Source organism: Falco punctatus, assembly GCF_963210335.1.
Source record: "Falco punctatus genome assembly, chromosome: 5".
Taxonomy (NCBI): domain Eukaryota; kingdom Metazoa; phylum Chordata; class Aves; order Falconiformes; family Falconidae; genus Falco; species Falco punctatus.
In genome coordinates this window covers 59,555,059-59,577,632 of record NC_137584.1, presented here as the reverse complement: position 1 = coordinate 59,577,632, position 22,574 = coordinate 59,555,059, and the positions used below count along the sequence as shown (strand labels likewise).

At 37.7% G+C, this 22,574-nt stretch overlaps 2 protein-coding genes across 13 annotated transcripts in view; one reads left to right on the top strand and one right to left on the bottom strand.

Moving 5' to 3' along the window:
- Positions 1–22,574, bottom strand: part of TRDN (triadin) — a 251,596-nt gene that overhangs the window by 99,084 nt on the left and 129,938 nt on the right. For 11 of the 12 annotated variants that reach the window (XM_080389939.1, XM_080389943.1, XM_080389935.1 and 8 more), the window contains 2 exons: positions 12,841–12,876; positions 9,888–9,941 (listed from right to left, as the gene is read on the bottom strand). In XM_080389939.1, the coding sequence (XP_080246065.1) occupies positions 9,888–9,941; positions 12,841–12,876 (90 nt within the window). The remainder of the gene's footprint in view (positions 1–9,887; positions 9,942–12,840; positions 12,877–22,574) is intronic. The other variant, XM_080389945.1, reaches the window with a different exon arrangement.
- The window catches only part of CLVS2 (clavesin 2), a 242,221-nt gene that overhangs the window by 218,585 nt on the left and 1,062 nt on the right, over positions 1–22,574 (top strand). The gene's annotated exons all lie outside the window — the stretch shown is intronic.

Here is a 22,574-nt window from a genome sequence, read left to right as displayed (position 1 = left end):
GTTGAAAGGAAAAGTTGCAATATGAGCTCAGTCACATAGTTAGACCTGAGATAATCCACATGAGAAAGTTTTGCATCAAACTAGGTTTTTCCAGTTCTCCTGCTCCTAAGAAGTACTTGTTCTGTTATATTTGACTGCCATTCTACTTACTGGATCAAAGAAAGTCACTGTCATCATACATTTTGATGTATAAAGATAATGAACTGCACAAATACAGTTCTTTCCAGAATAAGAACACACCAAGGAAACCCCTTACTTGGTGAGATCATGCCACACATATACCTGCTCCCCTATAAATGAACATCTTTTGAGAAGGGTAACAAACAGTTGTTCTGATGGATTTTTGTGAAGAAAAGGAAAGCAGGTGATGGTTCTCTGCATCGATACCTTTGTATTGGAAATCTGCTACCATGTTGGGAAATATTTGGGAAAAACATTGTACAAAGAAAAGAAAGAAAAGAGGCCTGGATGAAATGCAAATGCATTCAGTCCAATCTATTGAGTCTGTAGATTTTCTTCACAGGCAGAAAACAATGGCATCAAAACTAAGGATGAGAATTTTCACAATTGAGAAATGTCTCAGGATCCCTGAATAAGGTAGAAGCCACCAAAATGATTTAAAGACTTTTCTGCAGAGGATTAGGGTTATACTGTCCCCTGTAGTGATTTCACATAACAAAACAAACAAACAAACAAATAAATACTTGAGAGGCAGGAGATAGCGGCGCTGCCTCATATCCAAGCACCTGCTTAAACTAATTACCTTAGCTTCACTTTAAGTCAGCTCATTCCTTGTTTAATACAGCTCTTGAATCATTTTGGATGTATGACTGATGCTCAGAGAGGAAGCTGGTATTAGGATAGACACCGTTAAATTGTCCAGGGTCCCTAAATTTGAGGTGATGTGGTTGGCCCTCAAAGGCAAGCTAGATACTTGTGTTTTCAAAATCCTCCCATATAAGCATATATCAGTTTTGCTATCAAAGTCATTACGGGGAGGAGGCTAAAGTAGTCATACCTTGGGAAATACCTCTTTATCTTTTAAAGGAGACAACAGGATCTGCCTTTTCCTTAGAAGGTGTACACACTAAAAAAACCATCTTGATGTTAAAATAACTTTAATAGTATGTGATCTTCTGTGTTACGTGGACATACTTGAATAAAGATTGCTGGAAACCTTCATTCAAGCCTAGTACACCTTTTCTTACTCATCAGCAAGCTAAATGGGGGGAGTAAAAAAGAAAAAAGAAAAGATGCTATCAAAATTGTCCCTAGGATGTTGATTTTAGAAGGTGAGGTCATTCTTAGATTTCAGATCCTTCTTTGAAGTTGATAGGATCTGTCCTTCCATACTTGAGTAGGCAGAAAGTCTATCATCTCTTTTTAGAATAACTCAGAGGGAAAGCAAGCACCTTCTTTTCACAAGGCTCCAGTACAATTGTAGTGAAGCCTAAAGAAAAAGCTGTCTCTCAGAAAACAGATAGATACTTTTTCCTCTCCAAAGCCTGAAATGCTCTGTTAGTTTTGCAAAAATTGGGATAATCAAGAGAAAAGGAACCAGCATAAGGAGGAAATGGAAAGAATGCAGATGTCTGATGTCTGCCCAGCCAGCCTTGCAAAGCTCCTCTGAGTTAGAGGAAAAACATTCTCCAAGGACTCAAATCACATGCAAATACATCAGTTGCTCAAGTCAACACTCTTGAAGCACATACTTATGTAAATGTAGAATATATTTGATCACTGCTAGGAAAATGCTTTCATCACTTTTGCCATGTGAGAAGGGGAAGGTTTGGGTCTTCTGGTTTCCCATCAGAAGGAGCAGAACCGGTGCACAGTGTGGGTGTATTCATAGACACACAGATCCCTAATTTCCCATTGGAATAATTTTTTTTATTATTTAGAATCCTCAAAAAGAAAATTAGTTTAATCTTACAGTTCTGACTAGGGCACTGCCTGTGTTCAGAACTGGTGTACCGCCCCTGAAAAGGACACTTTCCAAAATCCTTATATGCTATGAACAGAGCCCTTGTGGAAAGATTCATTCTTAATGCCCATCATTAGCACAAATTTATTTTAAGAACAAATTAACTTCACTAGTCATAGGATTTCTGACACAAGCATTCAGGTTAAGGCTTAGGTGGCAAAAATGTAATTTATAAACATGTTATAGTTCTTTAATGCAGAGAACTAGAATCTGCTAGTTGATCCTTAGCTGTGATAAAGCTTAACCTGTATTTCTTTTAAAATATAGGTTTGAGGAGTACCTCCAGCCTTTTGAGAACTAAGATGAGTAAGCTGCACAGGTGCAAGTATTTCCAGTCAATCCATATGAGTAAAGGACACTCTATTGGATTTAGAAAAATCCTGGGTGAAATCACATCCATTTGAATCAACAGCAGCTCTATGGAGATATTTCCTACATCACTCCTAGTGGAGCTTCTCAAAGGAGGGCAACAAGCAACATGACAAATTACTGAGCACAAGATCAGGTGCAGCAATTGTATGCATACTCATAGACAACAGCAAGGTGAAAGTAATTCAGTTTTCTTGATAGTGTCTCACTTTGAGGTAGGATGAGTCATATTATATTGTAATTGATTTATGGCAAATGCATGCCCACTGAGAGTGGTCATAGCTTGGATGCCATTACTACTTGCTCACGCTTTAACTTGTTCATACTCCACCTTCTTTTGACAAGGGAAGGACTTCTGCTTCAGGCTTGGAACCCATTGAGAATATCAGTCTGGAACAGATGTTTCGGAAGAGAAAAAATACCTTTGAAGTAAATACCAATTCTAGCTTTTGCCTATCATAAGGCAAATGTGATGTGCAGATTAAATTAGCTAATTCAGTAACAAAAGTGTTAGACCCTAAAAATTAATGCAATGAGATGCTAAAGGAAAGAATTTAATTCAGTGTTAATGAAAGAACAGGAGCTCTAACTGTAGCACCTGACTTAGAGGTGGGTACTGATGTCAGTTAGCCCAAAGGGGTAGAGTAGAATGAGACAATGAGCAAAAGCTTTGGTATGCTTGCTGTCAGAGAACAAATCAAAGGAACATGTGGTTAAGTATTTTGAAAGGCTTCTTTGACTGCCTTAACCAGGACAAGAAACTTCAGAAGGTATTTGCAGAGGCAGCATTGTGAAGGAGGACATTGACAAAAGGCTTGGACAGTCACTAAAATGTTGAGAGGAGTCTCCTGTAAGCATGAAATAAACCCAGCAACCCCTATTTCTGAAATATGTAAGGCTCCAAACTTGTGCACTCCAAGCAGGTGTTATAGAAGAAAAAAACCCCATCAAATTATCTGCGGCACTCTGCAGACTGAAGTGGTGCTGTGCATTGCTATGATTTGTTTTATACTTATGACACTTGATTGTAATTTCTTAATACAGAAACTTTCAAATCTGTAGTTGATGTAGATCTGTACGATGATGTGAGACAACTTATATTTAAGAAACATCATAGTGAAGCATACTGTATTTCCACTTGCTCTTTCTCTAAAACATACCACTGCCATATTCAAGGACATAATAAATAGTAGAAGTAATATAACCATATACGGTATAGAAAAGTCTAGTACTCACCATTGCTTCCCTGAAAATCAAGTGTGATTTTCATAATGGACTCAATGATCAGAATGAGCCCCTTCTATTCCCTTTCTAGCAAAGCAAAGGTGGTACAACTTCCAAGAGACTAATGCCTGGGAAGGTAATCATACACATAGTGCATGTGATAGTCTGGATTCAACAAAGCTTAAAAGCTTTGCTGCTTCAAGATAGAGCTAAAGATATGTTAAGTGCTTTGCTGAAATTGGCCCAATTCTTGCCAAAAGTGCACTTGAATCATGAAACAACTTCAGGGGTATGAAAGATTGCCAGCCTCAAAACAGAACACCTTAAAATTCCTCTTCTTTAAAAAGTGAATACTTAAATAATCCTTTTAGCTCTAATTTGTATTTAAATAGCATTTAATTTTGACCCCCTTTTGTTCTCATTATTGTTACTTTCATGTATTAAATAATTTCTTTTTTTATTGTTAACTTGCTCCCCCTGCCTTGCTCTTCAAGTAGTGTCATTTCTGTGTTAGTACAATAGTACTTTGCTGCATTGCATAGGCTGGACTGCAGCATTTAATAATATCTGGTAATAAAAAAAGGAACAAGGCTGTGTTCTTAGTACAAGTGTCTTCACAGTTCACTATGATGTGAAAGGAAGGATATGAAATTATTTTAACTCTATATGGTCCTGAAGCAGATAATACTCGAAGGAATCTATAAATATAACAGTAGCATGCCAGGCTATGAGACTGGGCATTTCATCATCCTAGCAAAAGTAGCAAAAATATCCTGAATTCTAGGCCATTCACTCAAAAATATTTTAAAAATCGGTGAATAAAAACTGGATTTCAGACTAGAAAGCTGAGTGTAAAATAAGCTATTTCATGCTCCATTTAAATAAATCCTGTATGTAAAAAATTCAAGGTTGTAAAGAAAAGTCTTCTAACATTGGAAAATTCTCCCTCTTTGAGGGTGTATATTGTGACATAACTCAATAATTCTTTTTTCCTCTCCCATTCAGAGTTAGGTAATGATCCAGGTTACAAAATCCTGCCGACAGTTTAAGACCTCTTAGCCTGTAATATTTTCTCAGATTTGATCTGGGATGAAAATGTCAGTGGGTTGGAATGATTTGTGGAATTAGTCTCCATCCACATAATAGATTCCTGCAGATATTAAGAAGTGGCTGAGTGATGGACTACGCAACAGCAGCCAGGTTTTAGCTGCTGAGGGTACAGTGCATTCCTGGCAGACAGGAGCAGAGTCAGCTGTGAGGCTTCACTAAGCCCAGAGGAAGCTGTCTGGGACAAACAGGTGAGGACCAAGACCGGTTTCTCCTATCCCTCTGCAGGTTACTGAGGACCGAGATCACATAATTTCCACCTACTGTGCAAAACCAGACAACTCTGTAACTCTCCCTTTAAAACCAGAAAGAAACTGAATAAATCAGAGAAGATATGATGTTTAATTTCCCAAAGAGTTAAGGTGGGAGAGATGAAGAATTATGCTAGCCTGGACAAAAAAAAAAAAAAAAAAAAGCCTTTATGAATCAAAAGGACTACAGAGCAATCCTGGATCTAAACCCAAGGACCCTGAGCAGCAGGATTAATACAGGTAGGGTTGCATTATTTTGGTTACTGCTGCATAAACATCTGCTACCTGAGTGAAGATTTATTTCATCCTGAAATAAACTGCAAAGCCTATCCTTATGCATGCAGTAAGTTACCCCTATCATTTGTCCTTGAAGAGTTAAACTGTAAAAAACCCAGAAAACAAACCCTGAGAATGGCTGTGCTTATGTTATGGAAAAGTGTGAGAGGATTAACTTCAGGGACTAAAAAACTGAACAGACTGTTCCAGTTACCAGAAGAATTTTCTTGCTAACACCTGTACTGCAGAAATACATGCAGAAATGCTAACCAGAGGCAGTGGCTGCCTATAAAGAGAAATATGAGGGCACATAAAGGCACTCAGACATAAGATCTTGAGACTGCAGGATGGCAAACTCTACTACGGCCACGTCCACATATGGTGAGAGAGAAAGAGAAAGAAACACTGTTTCTCTCCTTTTTCTCTTTCCAAAAGTACTTACACAGTGGTGTCTAACATACAACTTACACTGGGGTTTTTATGTCTCTTCTCTTGGGCAATACGCCTACAGATGAATACAATAGGTAGGTGGATGGATGATGTAGGGGGTGTGCTGTTGTGAGTAAAATACATCCCTGACGTGTGACTCAAGAGAGCTACCTGACTGAGAAACCTGAAAAAGAATTTATGATAATTTTGCCTGTTCCACCACATTGGTAAATTATTCAGTAATGTGCTGAATTTTATTAATCTTTTGTAACATTTACATGGTTTTAGCATTCTTTATGTGTACTTGTGTCCTATAGGTGATTGTTAAAAGACAACCAACGAACCCAGCTCCTTAATAAACGTTTCCTGCATTTCAAAGCATACCTGCTGTCCCATAACGTTTGTGTTATTTCTTCCTTTTTTTAAGTAGAATAGCACTATAAATGTGTTATTTGTATTATATTAATTAATTAGTTAATATGTATTATACCATATGGCAAATACAAAGATTCTTCCCTCCTGCTGTTTTTGTTGCTCTTGTTCACCTTTAACCAAGAATTAAAATTATTTGTCTGTTAAGTAAATGCTGCCCTTTACCACTGGAACCAGCAGTTCTTCCTGCGTTAGGCAGAGTGATCTGAACCTCTTCAACTGATCCTCTGATCAGATTTTTCAGTATAGCCTGTGTTCTAATATTCTGTACTTATCTCGTGAACTAATTTCCTATGTAATGTCCTTTTTTTTCCTTTCTGCTTCTTACCACCAGTGGAAAAATCAGAGGCATAATAAGATAACAATAATTCTGGCACAACTGACAGAGCCAGTTTGAGAAACTGGATGAAGCTGACATCTGAGCACTTAAAATTGGTTATTTGTCTGTCATACTTATTTTATTCTTTCTGGGTCCAAACAAAATTTCATTGATTTTCAAGGGGGAAAAAGTGCTGAAAAAGTGTTTCTGTTATGAATCCAAAGGTAACAATGAATAAGATTGTTTTTGCACGTGTGTGGAGAGGAATACGGGAAAAATTAGGCATTAAAAATCAGTAATTAGGCAGTTAGGTGACAGTACAAAATCTGTTAAACATATTGTAAAATTAAATTAAAAATTGCAATACCATTCCAGGGAAATCCTAAAATGCAATTAGGATTTAATTTTTACAGTGTTGAAAAGAGATCTTATTTTTAAATCAGGCAAATCAAGGGAAAGCACTATCACTGGTGCTTAAAAAAGATGCGGGTGTGTTACCTATAAGGTGAGGTTGTCCCACGAGAGGGACCCACAGCCAAGCTGTTCCCATCCCTGACCCTATCTGAGGGAGCGCGTGGGGCTCAGCGGCACCGAGTTGCAAGGGTTCCTTGAGCGATTTGAGCCTGTTCCCTGCCCTGCACCACCATGTGTTTGCTTTCCTCACGGTACCAAAACAGACCCAGCAAACTTACCAAGCTGAGGTGTGATGTGCCTGTGCCTCACCGCTGGCACCTGGGCTGCTGCCCTGGCAGTTAGTGATAGCTGTGGGGTGCGATACGATACGTGGTGTGGTGTGGGAGCTCCTCCCAGGTGAGGGGCTCTGCAGGGACAGAGGTGAGGGGCAGGTTTCCCTTCCAGCCCACTGTCCTGCCAGAGGATGGCAGGATGAGGCAGATGCTCAGCACCTCTCCCGCTGCTCTGAGAAACCCTCTGGAGAACATGCTGGCCCCAACACACATGGAGCACCTGAGAAAATTCTGTGAAAGAAACCTGCACCCCTCCTCAGGGAAGAATGATAGATATTTTGTAAGGCTAGGTCACTCTCGGACCTGTCCTGCTGGGACAGCTGGGCAATTGACATACCGTGGTGAAAAAAGAGCAAATAGCAAATGGTGGCAGGGTTTGGGATGGGGGCATCACAAGATGGTGTAACTAAGGAAGACCAGTGTCATGAAATATCTTCAGCTCTGGTTTCTCCCTTCAGAGTATCATCGCTTGCATATTTATATGAAACTATTCTACTTTAAAGTCAAGTACTATGCTCTACAGCCCAGTTTCAGAGATTTTGTTCTGGTTTGTTTTTTTTTTCTTTTTTTTTTTCCCCCAGTTAAAGAAAACACTACATTTGAAAATATCCATTTTGAAAATCAAGTAACAGATATTCATCGAGGCTCTTTTCCTAGAGCAGCCATCAGTTTCCAGACACAGAAACTCCTATGCTTCCAAATTCCACATTCACTTTCTTTGCTTTCTCTGTATAAATATATAGAGTTAAAAATAGTGCACAGTGTATTAGGCAGGGTTTTCTTCACCAGTGACATTAAGACCAGGAACATATGTCATGTAGAAACACTGGAAGATGACCAGCTGTGCTCTCAGCCTGTTCAGTCTGTTAACAGGACTAAGCCTTTAGCTTTAGGCATTCTGGGGTACAGGTTGTGATGTAATAAAGTATGTGGAAGAAAATGAAATATGAAATCGGATAATGCATTTAATTTACTGTGCTAATAAGTAACAGTCTAGTTAATGATGTTGCCAAACAAGCATATTTCATATTTTGCTATGGTGAGTTATTCTGGGAGTAAATTAATTTTGAGACAAAGGTGCCATTTGGGGAGGGGAAACAAAAATGTAGAAGTTGAAGCCTACTGCTCTTTACTACTTTCAAGGCAAACGGGATATAGAAATATGTCAGAACAGACAAACTAATTTTATTTTTCCATAAGAACCTATGTCAGTTTTCCCCCTTTTCTTTATCTTAAGCAGATTACTGTCACCACCATTCTTGCCAACAAGCAGAGTCATTGGAATATTTTTTCAAAACTGAACACAAATATTGGATGCACTCAGGTGGAATGAATTAATTATGAGCATATGGTTCTAACATAATGATTTCTGCAGTGTACTGTTGAGACATCTAAGGGTCTAGCTGTGCAACACATTTTGGCAACAAAGCTGGTTTAAGAAATTACCAGTTACACGAATATAAATGTTTGTGGAGCCAGACTTACTGAAATGATTCAAACTGAACACCCGGCCACACACACGTTTCTAGGACAGTTTTTAGCTCTAAGTCATGGCAGTGGTGAAGTCTACACTGTTCTCCCAGTTGTGTTAACACAACTGAACATGGTGTCAAACACATACAGCAGACAAGGACTAAGAGCATCAGTGGGGAAATGGTGCTTTTTAGGCCAGCTTCATCATACAGCTGTACAATATGCCCCGTGATAGCCTGTATCGGCTGCAATTCCAGACTGCAAGTCCTTTTGTTGTAGAGGCAACTGAAGATGTTCCTTGCACTGATCCTTGACCAACTCCTAATCTCCTCTGCTGATGCAGGTTACTATTCTCTTATTTGGTGTACATCTCTGAAATAGACCACCAAAAAGGTCTGAATTGGAGAAATACAGCCAAAATACATTAAAGAAAAAAAAAAAAAAATCTCAGATCCACATTGACCCTTACAGCCACATACAGTGGCATCAGCTGGAGGCAAGAAGCATCAGAGGGAATGGGCTGGCCACTCCTGCAGTGCCAGCACTGGGCACAGCTCAGCAGCGCAGAGCCTAGTACAGCATTTGACACCCTGCTTTAGAGCAGAGTAGTATTATAGTTTTATATTGATCACATTTGCACGTGGGATTTCCCCCCTTTTTTTGTGTGTGTGTATTAGTTAATTTAAAATGTAGTAAACCTACAAATAACCTGTGTAGATTGTTATTCATTATATTAGGTTTTATTAAAATGTGACATGGCATTTTTGGAGATTACTGTGAAGCAGAAGAGATCAGAAATCAATAAAAAGTAGTAGATTTCTACAATCCAATCTAAATTGTATAAATTTGTGCCATTTTCTTGTTTTAAAAAAAGTTTGCTTGTCTTGTCAGTGCATATTTCTGATTGTGAGATCTGCCCTGAGAAATCAAATCCCCTTCCCAAAGGGCTCAAATACAGCTTCACATGGAAACTCATTTCTGTAAATATTGCTTTTAAAATCAGTCTTTACATTCAGATTCATTTTTTGATCTCAAGTTCTGCAGAATGGCCCAATATGGCGCCTCATAGCTACCATGGGAGGACAAGAAGCAACCACAATGTCAGAGATCAATACAAAACGCTTTTGTTCTCAGCAAAGATTTCACGCACAAATTATGACAATTTAAACAGAAACCCAGAACAGTGGCTTTTGTATAAACCAGCAGATGGTGCTATGATGCAAGAAACTGGTTCAAGAATACAAGAAACACTGAATGTTAGCATTTTACTCCTTTACCTGGTGCTGCCGTTTTTTTGCTGGCTGCTTTGGCTGCAGGAGCTTTTGCTGGGTCTTAAAAAAAGAGAACAAATTAAACCAATTATTATAAAGCATTATACTTTACAAAAACAGAAATATGAGGAAAGGCTTCCAATGAGGTACAGCCTGTAGCAATTTTTTCACCGAAGAGTTAGACAAAGAGATTACCCAAAGAGAAAACAGCTGAATTGCCTTCAGTAAACTCAAAGGCACCAACAAATATAACCAGCCAAAGGGTTAGTAAACTCATGCTGTTAGGCACTGAATCACTTATTTTAGCTTTTTCTGTCTAGTAATTCAATATCTATTGGCAAAGCAGAGCCAAACAGGTATCTAGGGGTTTGGGCATGGCCTTGCCACTCAGGCAACAGCTACTGCCTGGAAGCCTCCACATTAGATCTTGCAGCTCTGAGAGCAGAAGGTCCTGAACCAGCCTATGGCAGCTGGCAAGGATTCCCTGTTGTGAATGCATCAGTGATGCTTCTGATGGTTCCACAGCTATTCAGAATGGCATCCTTTCCCCCGTCTGAATCTCTCCCTGATGAGAAAAGGTGAAATTAGGCTGCTTCTCAAAGTATGGAAATGGAGGAGCATTAGAAGAACAACTTCATGTTTGATCCTGCACTTGAAAGAGCACCTGCTGGTTTCTCCCAGCAGAGAAGCAAGCCCTCTCAGGCCACTTAACTGTAGTTCTTCTGCTCTTGGTCATTTGATGAAACATTTGCCCTATGCTTTCTTTACTGAGGTAGGATATTTCCTTGCAGAATGAAGGTCCAAATGATGAAGGGTATGTGCACCCCCAAGCAGACTTGGAGAATCTCAGCTCTGGATAGAAGAACTAACTAACTGAATTTCTTTACTCTTTACTACTTTTTAGTTAATTGCTTTTATCTTGGGAACTGCTAAGACAGATTGTACTTAAGCTGCAATAATTTAACAAATATCTTTGAGCTAAATTTTGCTGACTTTCATAATGTATTTTTTTTATATCAACTTGAAGATCCTCTAACTTAAAATTTACATTTCCATATTTTGAGAGGAAGTAATTAATCATTTTAATCACAATCTGAATTACAGAATGCCAAAAAAATGTTAGTTAATCCTTCACATCTGTCACTGTGTTATTACAAAGAAAAAGGATATGGCTAAATCAGGAATGTAATTTTGAGTTCTTTCCCTCCAGTCTTTTGAGAAGTTCATAAAAGATGCATCAGATTGTCTTGTGAAACAGAATGAAAACAAAATATAGTTTGCATGTGTGGGATTGTTTTGTTTCCATCCATTTAAAAGCCTGCAGCAGATAATTATATCCTAAAGTTATTATCACAACATTGTAATTACTTGGGGTGCTCACCCCTCCTTCTGGGAAATATGTAGAAGACTTTGAAGAAGAATTTACTTAGTGTCACTTTCTTGGTGCCTGTTCTTGCAGAAGTAACAAGAGATCCAACAGACATATTCTACAAGTGACAAGATGGACAATACAAAACTGCAGGACTCCTGCATTTATTCCCTTCTGAGCTTTCAGCTAGAGACTGCTGGCCAGTGAGACTTTTTTTTTTTTCTCTGTGAAATCAAAGTAAACTAGGATACTTTTTATTCTACCAAGATTTTAATTTTCATTTGAAATATTTAACTTTTGAGCAACTAAAATAATTTTGAGGGAAAACATTAGAATGAAGAATATGTTTGACCAAAACCTTCTGTAATTTATTTATTTTTTAACTTTTCAGTAGTATTGAAAGAAAAGTGCCAAATGTCTAAAACTTTCTTTTGTAAGCATATGCTTTTTAGTTTGCAATTCACAAATTATCTCAGTGTTAATGACTCTGCATCTTTATATGACCAAGTTTCAGCTGAAAGTTTCACCCTGCAACTTTCATTCATGTGATGGAACTGGGAAGTTTTGCTGTGACAGCTGCTGGCGAGTTCTCCCATGAGAAGAATCATGTGCCCAGATCAATAGATACTTTAAGTCTGGCTTGCAAACAAGCATTTATTTCACTAACAGAACATTACTTTTAGAGTAAGTCCATTCAATCTTTTTTCAATGTTTCTGCAAAATTTGAGTACAAAACCAATATATAAGCTTTTCTTGATTACCAAAAGAAATCTTTTAACAAATTCCTGCAAAACTGAGGATGGCAGGGGATTACTCTGCCATACAGGTAAGGAGAGATCATACGTGGAGATGGGAGTCAGTGCATTCTTTAATCATGATTTTTTTAAAAATGAGATTTCAAAGCCCCATAACTTCCCCAATTTTTCTTATATACTGTACTTTCAGAAGAGAAATCTGAGCAGATGGTTTTACCAGTGAAACTGTCTTACGATCCTTACTGTGTTGAGGCATTGATGCTTGCAGATTTGTAGAAAAGAAAGGCATTAAGAGTTCCCTTGTTAACAATCCCACATTCTTAGAGCATTTTTTGGTTATTTATGCAGAAAAGCCCAGCCTCTAGCTCTCTTTTGTGTCATAAGTCTCTGTCTGAATCTGAAATAACGAGATAGTCAGGGGCCTTTTTTTGCATTTGTGAAGATAAATTTGGTGGTCCTCAGCCTGTTGGACTCCCAGTCTTCTCAGCCCATTTACCAGCATTGCTGTCACTGAGAGCATATTCAGCTGAGATCTCATTTGACATTTCCTTCCCCATGAAACCTTTGTGTTTGAAGACAATGCTAGAATTGAGGGGAAGGCAAAGCTGTCAGTCACAAAGAAGAGTGTGGAATTAGAGGTAGGATAAGAATGGATTTAAAAAGTTGGAGGCAGCTGAAATCTAAACATGTAATTTTTCAATTATAATTGATGTAGCTACTTTTTCTTTGTATTTTCAACAATTCAATAACTATTATTTTAGGTTATTGAAACGTGCTGTTTGACACTACATGACATATAAAAGAGATCATAACCTATGGCACAGTAGTTTCTTACTTTTGAGTTCTTTGGACACAGCAGCTTCTTTTTTATCTGTAAGATAAAATAAACCACATATGCATGAAAACACAGGAAGGAAGGATATAGGAGATTGAAAACTGCTATTTGTGCTTTAGAGGTGAAACAGCTTCTTTGCTGCAAAGTGCATATGATTGATGCAGTGAATCAGTTAACTTCTGTTGTTTCATGGTACAGTTGCGCAAATTTAACCTTAAGTGTAAATGCAGCAAAACCTGTGTGAACAAGAACTTTTTTGATTCATTTCAGTATAATAATCTGTGATATTTGACACGTAATTGAGTTACCATGGCTTACGTATACTAGCTGAGCCACGGTTGCTCACCATGTGCACATTGCCAGGTTGCAGAAATGCAAGGGAAGATGCACTACGAGCTTAAGTATAAAGACATGCAATGAAAGGCTCTATCTTCCTACAGTTGTTGGCAACCATGCAACTGAGGTCTAGTTTGGAAGGCTTCACGTAATGGCTAGCCAAAACTCCAGCTGCCACGTATTTCCCACATGCCAAAACAAAGTCAAGGTTTACAGCTAAAAAGAAGACACAGACAATCTGAGCCATCCCCCCAGTCCAGCCTGGAGGAAAGATCCTTGCTTCTCCAAACTTTTCCTAACGTTCAATCAAAGTTGAAGCTAATTCATTTCTTTCATGTTTGTGAAAAAGAACACACATATGACTCTTAACAAAATGGAGCCAAAGTGGAATGGCTTATGAACCTGAAGAAACTCAGTCGGTCCTACATATGGACCGTGTAGGAGTAGGCAAAATCTGCCCCTGGTTGATTTTTCAATAAACTTAAAATAACTTGGCTATATCAAAATACAGCATGGCCAGGCAGCCTACCAGAGAGACTTAACTAAGCTGGTCAGTCTCATCTTCAGTTAAGGTGGCATTTTTATGCCACTTTTTTGTAGGACTTTTTTCTGATGGGTGAGAGAAGATTTGGAATCTTTACTAAGCAGATGTAAGTGGGCAGAAATACTCAGTGATAACTTCGCTCTCTGTTATTAATTCTTGGTGCTATTCTACCTTAGGGCTTTTAGCTGGGTACAAAAGTAATCCATTTTTATAACCATACTTGGGGCCTTATGTACATTTTTCACTAGTCTCACCTGAAAATGAAGAAATGGATCACGGAAGTCCTGTGAGACAGTAAGCAAAGGTACGCATAAAGTAGTGGTGCAAGTTACTCCCCTGGGTGCCCATGAGGAAATGAACATCCTTTCTAATAATCTACAGTGTGCCTAGAATATAGGCAGGATAATGCTTGTGTCCACAACCTGTATGAATGATAAATTAATTTGCTCTTAAACACTAATATAAGAAATACTTCAGGGCAGAAGCTGCCAGGATAAGTGGCTTGCAAAACCAAGACTATCCCATTAATGATAATAATACAAAGTTGCTTCAGTTTCTGTTGCTTTCTAAATTGCTGTGAAGAAGTTGATATGAGATAAGGTAATGCAAATGACTGCCAAGTGGTGTAATAAAAAGTCCTGAAAAATTCAGAGGAAAATACATTTCTATTTGGGTGATACGCTGCTCTGAACTAAAATGTTTCTAGGTTAATCCTCTCCTTCCACTAACTCTCTGTGAAAGCATGTTTTGCAGGCATTACTTCAAAGTACGATAATTACCACATTTAGATGAAATTAATCATGAGGCAGCTTTCAGCCACGTTATCTGGCTAAGGAGCCTACTGAAGCCTTCAAGAAGTGCCTATTAGTTGCCAGATATGGAAATTTTAAAAGGTGTATATTGCAGCAATATGAATCATTTATCACAATAATCTTCTGTTGCTGGAGGTTATAAAAAAAAATAAATTGACAGCATTACTTACAATAACACACTGGATATAAATAAAGCCCTCAAGTTCTTTCTTTCCCTTTTTTCATTTAAGTCACCATTTATTAGGACAACATACTTTAATGTATTTTAGAGCCATAATTTATGTTAAAAGAATCCCTGCGTTTTTACATCACCTGAAATACATAGCATAGTAAAATTTGAGTAAACATCTGGACAATTTTTCCAGTAAGAAAATCTTCTAATGATTTTTTGGGGCACAGTTTTGTTTTGGTTTTTTTTTTAAGAGCAGAAAAATTGCCAATAGCTGATTCCAATAGCACATGTTGATATGAAAATGTAGACAATTTTATGCTCAGGCTACTCTTTTCAAGCCAAGGTACTTAAGTTTGATTTCCAAAGCCATAGTTATGCAACTGAGCTGGAATGATTTATAGGAAATTATCCAGAGGAGGTTTTGTAGGACATTGAACCCTGGAGGTTCCTTTGAAGGTGTATAATATTTACATCTAGGCACCTCACACTTGAATGAAATAAAGGAACTAATTGCAAAGAACTGAACAGTTGGCAGATCTCACAGAAGGGAAAACTGATTAGGACTTCTGAAGTCCCTAAATGCAGTTACCCGCTATAAGGCACAAATGGCACATAGCTATGGAACTCAGAGGAAAATATAACAAATGAGTGGAATATTGAGTTATATTAGTATAATTTAAGTCAATGAGCATTTTGCCTCATTAATTTTTGTTTTGCATAGGTCTAGAGTTTAACTCTTAAGTTACGGGAGTGTGGTTGGGGCACACAGCTTATATTACATCAGGTTTTTAGAGTCATGTTATCTCTTTCTAAAAGCAACAACAAGCTCTCTGACCTCTCAGTGGGTCTAGTTTTTCTGGTTAGTTAAGAAGAGGAATTTCTAGAAGAAATTAACTTTTCTAAAAACATCAATGTAATGCAAAATATGAACATTATACTAAACACATCTTTGCCAATCAGTCTAGGAAATATAACGGCCAGAGCCTTAGGCTATTTTCTCTTTAAAACTTTACATCTGAAGTCTGGCAACAGGACAGGCAAGTGTATGACTCGAGAATAACGCCTACACTTCTTGGAAGCCATGTAAGTTCATTAGGACCCATGTAACACATAAATATCAGTCTGGGCACCCCAGCAGCCTTGACCAGTAGTACAGTCAAAAGCACTGTGACTGTTCTTGGTATTGGTGACAGGACTATTTGATATCCAGCAACAGGGAATGCATTTTATTTTCAAGAAAAGCCCCACTTCTAACACAATGTAAAGCAATTAAAAAAAACCCTTTAGTAGACCTACTATAGGAGATAAAACTTCAAAGTCTGATGCTTTAGGTAATTTGGTGCCCAATCTGAAGCAGTCAATTTTTCAGAAGTTGTTGAGGACACATTTGGTATTTAGGTATTCTTAAAAGGCTTAGGTAAACCACTCAAATACTGAGTGATACAAGGTTTTTGGATACCTCTGACAACCCTAGCCATAGACTTTTTTGGAAAAAAAGCCCTGCAGCAGGTTTAAAGAGGCTAAGCACTGTAGTTAACAAAACCATGTCTCATCTGTGGAAGACTGTGAAGAACACTTTTCTTTTTACAGTTATTCTCAGGAGATGTTTGAAGATGGCTGTATTCTGGTCTGTATTCTCAGAAAGCAAGTGTGGTTGTACAAGCTCCCCGCTTCCCAGGTGAATGAACAAGTTTTTCTTTTACTGACTCTTGAAAAAGATTAAAGTACAGTAAAATTTTTTCAAATTATTTTATTAAAACTCACCAAATATTTAAACAAACATGATCTGACTTTGTTCTTATCTGTACAGGCTAAAAGGATCAATTTTGAATTCAAACTAGGAATGAGCATTTGGCAGCCAGCACAGATGTATCTCAGTAGAAAAGCAAAGCAGTACTTTATTCTTTTGCGTCTTTTTAGCACATAGCTCGATCTTTTCCTCAGGCCTCGATCAGCATTCTTTTGAAGTAAACTAGCAGTACACAGTAACTGCAAATGACACCTAACCTACACATGGGGCAAGAAAAAAAAGTCCCTCTAAGCTTGTATAGTACCTTTCATGCCAGTGAGTCCCTAGGAGGTTGGTAATAAGCCATTAGGCAAGGATGCCCCAGTGCTCTAGTACAGACTGTGGTTGGTTGAGTTTAAACAAACTTCCAAAATGGAATATTTCAAACACTGCTCTGAAGTGAATTTGAGATCTAGGGCTCACAAAACTTTTACACCTTTTTAAGCAATGGATTTATAATACAGTGTACATTGTACGTTTGAGAACAACAGATCTTCAGCAGCACCATACAACCTGTAATTTTTATATATAAAAAGGAGTTCAGGGAAATAAATGGATTTTGAATTGTACTCTCTTGAAAGGTTTCTCTGTGCTTTTTCTTCCTAGAAATCTCTCACTCAAATATATATATGTACTTTAAAAATATCTTAAATTAAAAGTGTTATTCAGATAAATGAATATTTCAGAGACATTATATTGATAGACCTGCTAATGATGCAGTTGAGAATAGTTGCCTAAACCTGCTTTTACTACTGGAAGCATTATTTTATATGTAGTATCTAAACCAGCCTTTTTCTTTGGAAGCTTACCAAAGAACACCGTGGTAATAGTAAATTTACAAACAGAAACTAATTTCAGCATTAGTTGGCAACCACAGTGTCCAAACAGAACAGTAGCTAATAACCTAATCAAACATGGTGTAACCCAATAGCTGAGGTTAAGGATGCTAAAGATACAAGGATTCCTCTGTACTGGCTGATCTGGACTAAGCACCAACACTCTGGGAAATTACTAGATGCTTCTGAAAGACAGAATTCACTGAATCAAATACTAAAGAGAAATTTAGAATGTTAAGCAGTTACTAAAGGAGGAATTCTCATCCTGAACTTCAGCTAGCACTGACCTTCTCTATCTCATCTACCTTCTCTATCTTTAGCTGAGGATCGCATACTAAAATGGACTTATCAAACTCCACTGATTGGATAATGATCTACATAGACCCACAGAAAATAAGTTGTGTCATGAAGCTGCCTTATGCAACATGACCATAGCTCCACTAGCTGACTCAAAGAAGAATGTTTCTAATAAAACTTACACAAATCTTGCATCACTGCTTGGCACCCACCATTTATTTTGACTTAAGTATTCAATTCATTTTGTAATTAAAAGTGGGAGAAGAAAAAGAGAAAAGATCAGAAAAATGAACAGAGACTTAAAAAATCAGAGAGAATTGTGTTGAAAATTGAAATTGTATTTGCCATTGTTGTGAAGTCAAAATTGTGCTGGATCTCCAGAAAAAAAAAACCCAACAAAACAACACAAAAACCAAAACACAAAAAACAACACAAAAAATTCTGGCTGTTAATTACTGACCAAAGCAAAATCAAGAACATGCTCTGGGAGCTTGGTTCTGGCTTTGAAAATGCGATGCAACAGCAGAGCTTTTAGGACAACGCACCATATAAGTATGACAGCTAATGGTCCCTTTGCTGCCCTGATCAAGAGTTCACAAGAGTGGAGATAAAAAAGATAGCAGGTGGCATCTGATGGCTGAGAAGTTCCATTTTTTGAATGAAAAACATAATTAAAGTTGCCTAGAGACCAGTCTCAGTACAGTCTGCTCCCAAGCTAGCAGATGTACCAGAGTTTAAAAACAATTTTTTAAGTAGCAAGATTTGCACTTAACGTGATTTACAGTGGTGAAAGAGCAAGTGTCCTGGTTTCAGCTAGAATAGAGTTAATTTTATTCCTAGTAGCTGGTACAGTGATGTGGTTTTGGATGTAGTATGAGAATAATGTTAATAACACACTGATGTTTTTGTTGTTGTTAAGTAGTGCTTGCTCTAAGTGAAGGACTTTTCAGGTTCTAATCCTCTGCCAACAAGAAGGTGCACAGGAAGCCAGGAGGGAGCAGAGCCAGGACAGCTGACTCAAACTAACCAAAGGGATATTCCATACCATAGAACATCATGTATGTAAACTGGGGGAAGCTGGCTGGGAGTGGCCAGTCACTGCTTGGGGACTGGCTGGGCATCGGTCAGCAGGTGGCAAACAATTGTATTATGCATCACTTACTTTCTTGGGTTTTATTTTTTTCTCTCTTGTTGTTGCCTTCCTTTTCATTACTACCACTACTAGTAATTTCAGTTATTCATTATTATTTATTCCTTATTTAATAATAATGATAATAACAAAAATAACAATAACAATAATTTATGTTAATTATTAAACTATTCTTATCTCAACCCGTAAGTTTTACTTTTTTCCGATTCTCCTCCACATCCCACCAGGTGAGGGTGCAGTGAGCCAGCAGCTGTGCGGTACTTAGTTGCTCGCTGAGGTTAAACCACCACAGCAAGACACCCCAGACAGCTAAGTATTATAAGAAATGAAGTGCTATTGAACACATAATAATAAACAGGCATTTTCAAACCTCTTATTGGAATATACTGTGATGTAGCATTTCTTTATTCATTTATTTGGAGTCCTTAAAACTTATTTGCACAAACCAGTATTGATTTCAACTAATATTCCAACATTCCAAGAAGTGTTCAATTCTGAACTGTCTTTAAAAATTTGTTACTCAGTTGCTTTTAAATTTATATTATTTTTGATAATGTTACATTAATTGTATGGCATTAATTAAGTAATTGTCATCTCACCACACCTCAAAGCCTTTGAGAGTATTTTTTTTATTTTGATTTCAATCACTTCTGAAACAGCAGATGCCCATGTATAGGGGCATTTTATGAGAGCGCCTACATTTTCTACCATAATGTCTCTATTTTACAATTAAGATTTTTTAAAAAAAATCATATTACAGGGAATGTAAACTGTATTGTTTCTTCTCTTCAGTGAGCTTAACATTCATGAAGACTCTATCAAAACTGCTCATACCAATGTAAGATTCATTTTTTAACATACTCTCCTAAAACCCTAAAATTTGACATTGACATAAAAGAGTTATTCAGAAATACCAACATTTCATCCACATGGAATATTCTGTGTTTAGACTAACACTTGATTTTTTTCTCCATCTTAATCACTGAGCATGATATTGCCATATGCTTTGTGACAACTGCCGGAAAAACTCCTCTTGCCTGTCCAAAATACCATTTCTTGGTGAGCATAAGAAAGGCATGTCACTGTACCAGCGAGGCTGAAGAGGTGCACAAGTAAAAGCATGGTACTACACCACTGCTGCTTCATTGCTGTCCCTGACCTATTGGGTAACAAAATAAATTCCCCGATCAGAGTTTAACTAGCTTCCTTTGAGAATCACTTGGGAATAACAGGGAAATTTGTTGGCAGAGGCCAGTAAACCTTGAATACCAGATTGCAGGCTTTGCACTTAAATCTCTCCAGCCTGTAGGACACAAAGTGAGGGGAAACTGCAGATGATGTTGCTATTACTGTGTGAAAATGGGAGGAAGTGGAGCTTCTGGAAAGCAAAATCAAGGTCCCTCAAGCAACATGAGAGTGGACTATAAGAAAGAATTCACAAAATTTACTGATAACCAATGTGGGGTATAAAGGAGTTTGAAGAATTTAGGTCTATGAAAAACTAGCTAACTATCACTCTTCTGTTGTTGATTACAATAGAAAATTGGTGATGGTACTCTAAAACTTCAATAAACCATTTTCCATTGAAGCAGCAAAATTATTCAAGCCCTTCCTTCCACTCTCTGTGAAGGATGCCCTTTCTCTTTACCATCATCTCTATTTCCTCCCCACTCACAGTAGCAGGCTTTTTGATAATTTCTTAATTTCTTTGGTGTCTCCAAGTCCCTTCTGATCACCAGCCCTTGTGTGTGTTGCTTCCCTACTGCACTGTCTTCTTGCACCGCTATGTCCGTCACTATTTTCAAAAGAGCTTTATGTTCTGTGCAGCCACCGAGTGCCTGCACACCCTGAGCAGCACAGCATTAAAGGCAAGTAGTAGACTAAATCCCACAGAGCTTTCCAGAAAGTTGCATGGCGATGAGCATGGCTGAAATACTAAATGTTACCACAAACAGATTTCCCAGGATGATTAAAAAAGTTCAGTCAGTAGACTAAAAAATAAAGCAAGTAGAGAGGGATACGAGCAAACAAATGATTCAGCTACACTTGTAGTGAGAAACAGCCTGCACTTTGGGAATGGCCAATTTCAATTGTACCAGTGATTCATGGTTCCAGTAATTAGTGATTTCTCCTTTTTTTACTTTGTAATTGCTGAAATAGATTCATCTCCCCCACCACAGAGCAGGTGGGAACATATTCCATTGCCTTCTGCATTCATCAGGAGTGGTTCAAAAAAGAAAAAAATCTGGAGCACGATGTGATATCAGTCATCCACACACAGGAAGCTGTAAGTGCAGTTGATTACACAAACCTCAGTCACTTAGGGAAAAGGTATTTTTTTTGTGTAGCAAATGCAGGTAACAATATTAATTCCTGAAATTTAAGTATCAGATCTTTTCCTGGAATAAACTGTCTTCTGAATTAGTGTAAATATTATAACAGCTGAAAATTTTCTTCAACATTTTTTACTTGTTCTTGAAACAGCATGGCGGGTACAGTGTCTACGTTTTTTTTAAGAAAGCTCAGCACCAATACTTTCTGAATGATTCACAAGAGAATAGACTTTGTTAATTGTAAGCATGCTACACATCCTTGTGTTATCTCTTTCTGTAGTTCTCGACATGTTTAAATTTCTTTCTTTCTGTTGGATAGATGGATATACAGATGGCATCAGTAGACATCACTATGATGAAGATATTTTTCATACTTCTGAATGTAGATGCAGTCAGCATTCTCACTCTGTGAAAAGGGGGATCTTGAATAATGTAATGTCCATCCATTCATGCTTATAGGTGACATACTACTCTAATTACACTCTTGTAAGTGAAGCAAAATCTGTGAGAAAGCACCTCATGCAGAACCTACTGCAACCAAGCTAAAAATCAATGTTCTTATAACCCCAGCTATATATGGCTCTTCTGCTTAAGAACGTCTGCCCATTCTGTTATCCTAATCATTGAATAATACTTCATCTGACTTAATCTCTGAGACTTACATACAGCAAAGCCACAAAGTTAGCTCTGCTTCTTGAAAAACAGATCAAGTGAACAAGCAGAGCCATTTGGAACATTTGCTGAAAGGTCAAACAATTGTAACTAAGAGTGAAGTATAAAGGATGCCCTATTATAAGTCAGGAATTCCTCTGGTATATGAACCTTTCCAGGGGAGAGGCATCCAAGAGACTGAAGTATATTTTCAAACAAGTGACATTAAAGTCTTTATCAAATATGTGCTCATTAAAAATTAGTAAAATATTTCAAAACTTCTTTTCAAGGTCAAGGGAAAATTTACTTTTTCTTTGTAAGTGTAAAGCAAAAGAAAAGAAAGAAAATCAGCCTCATCCCAAACTCTGAAGATTCCTACTGACTTTATTTAGCTGTGAGTCAAGCCTTCAAATTGTCCATTGAGCGACAGCAGAAAAGAGATAGCACTGCGTATGTATGTCATTGCAACCTGGCTGATGTGTCTGTGCATGGATGTTTCAAACAGAATAATTATCCTAAATATCAGGCCTGCTGACTCAGATGTACATCTTACTTTGAGGGCATAGAGCTGTTTTCCTTCATTAAAAAGATTAACTTTGCATTGTTCGAGGCCTAGGCATATTCTAATCCTGTTATTTCTGTATGTGACTTGAAAAATAAAACATTACATTAATCCCTAGACCAACATAAACAGGGTTGATGCAATAAATTAGATCCTTTAATTAAAGCTATGCCACCCAGCTGCTTACACGGCACAGGTACTTTATTCTACATATCTGAAACTCCAAAGACAAACTGATTATTTGGTTACTTG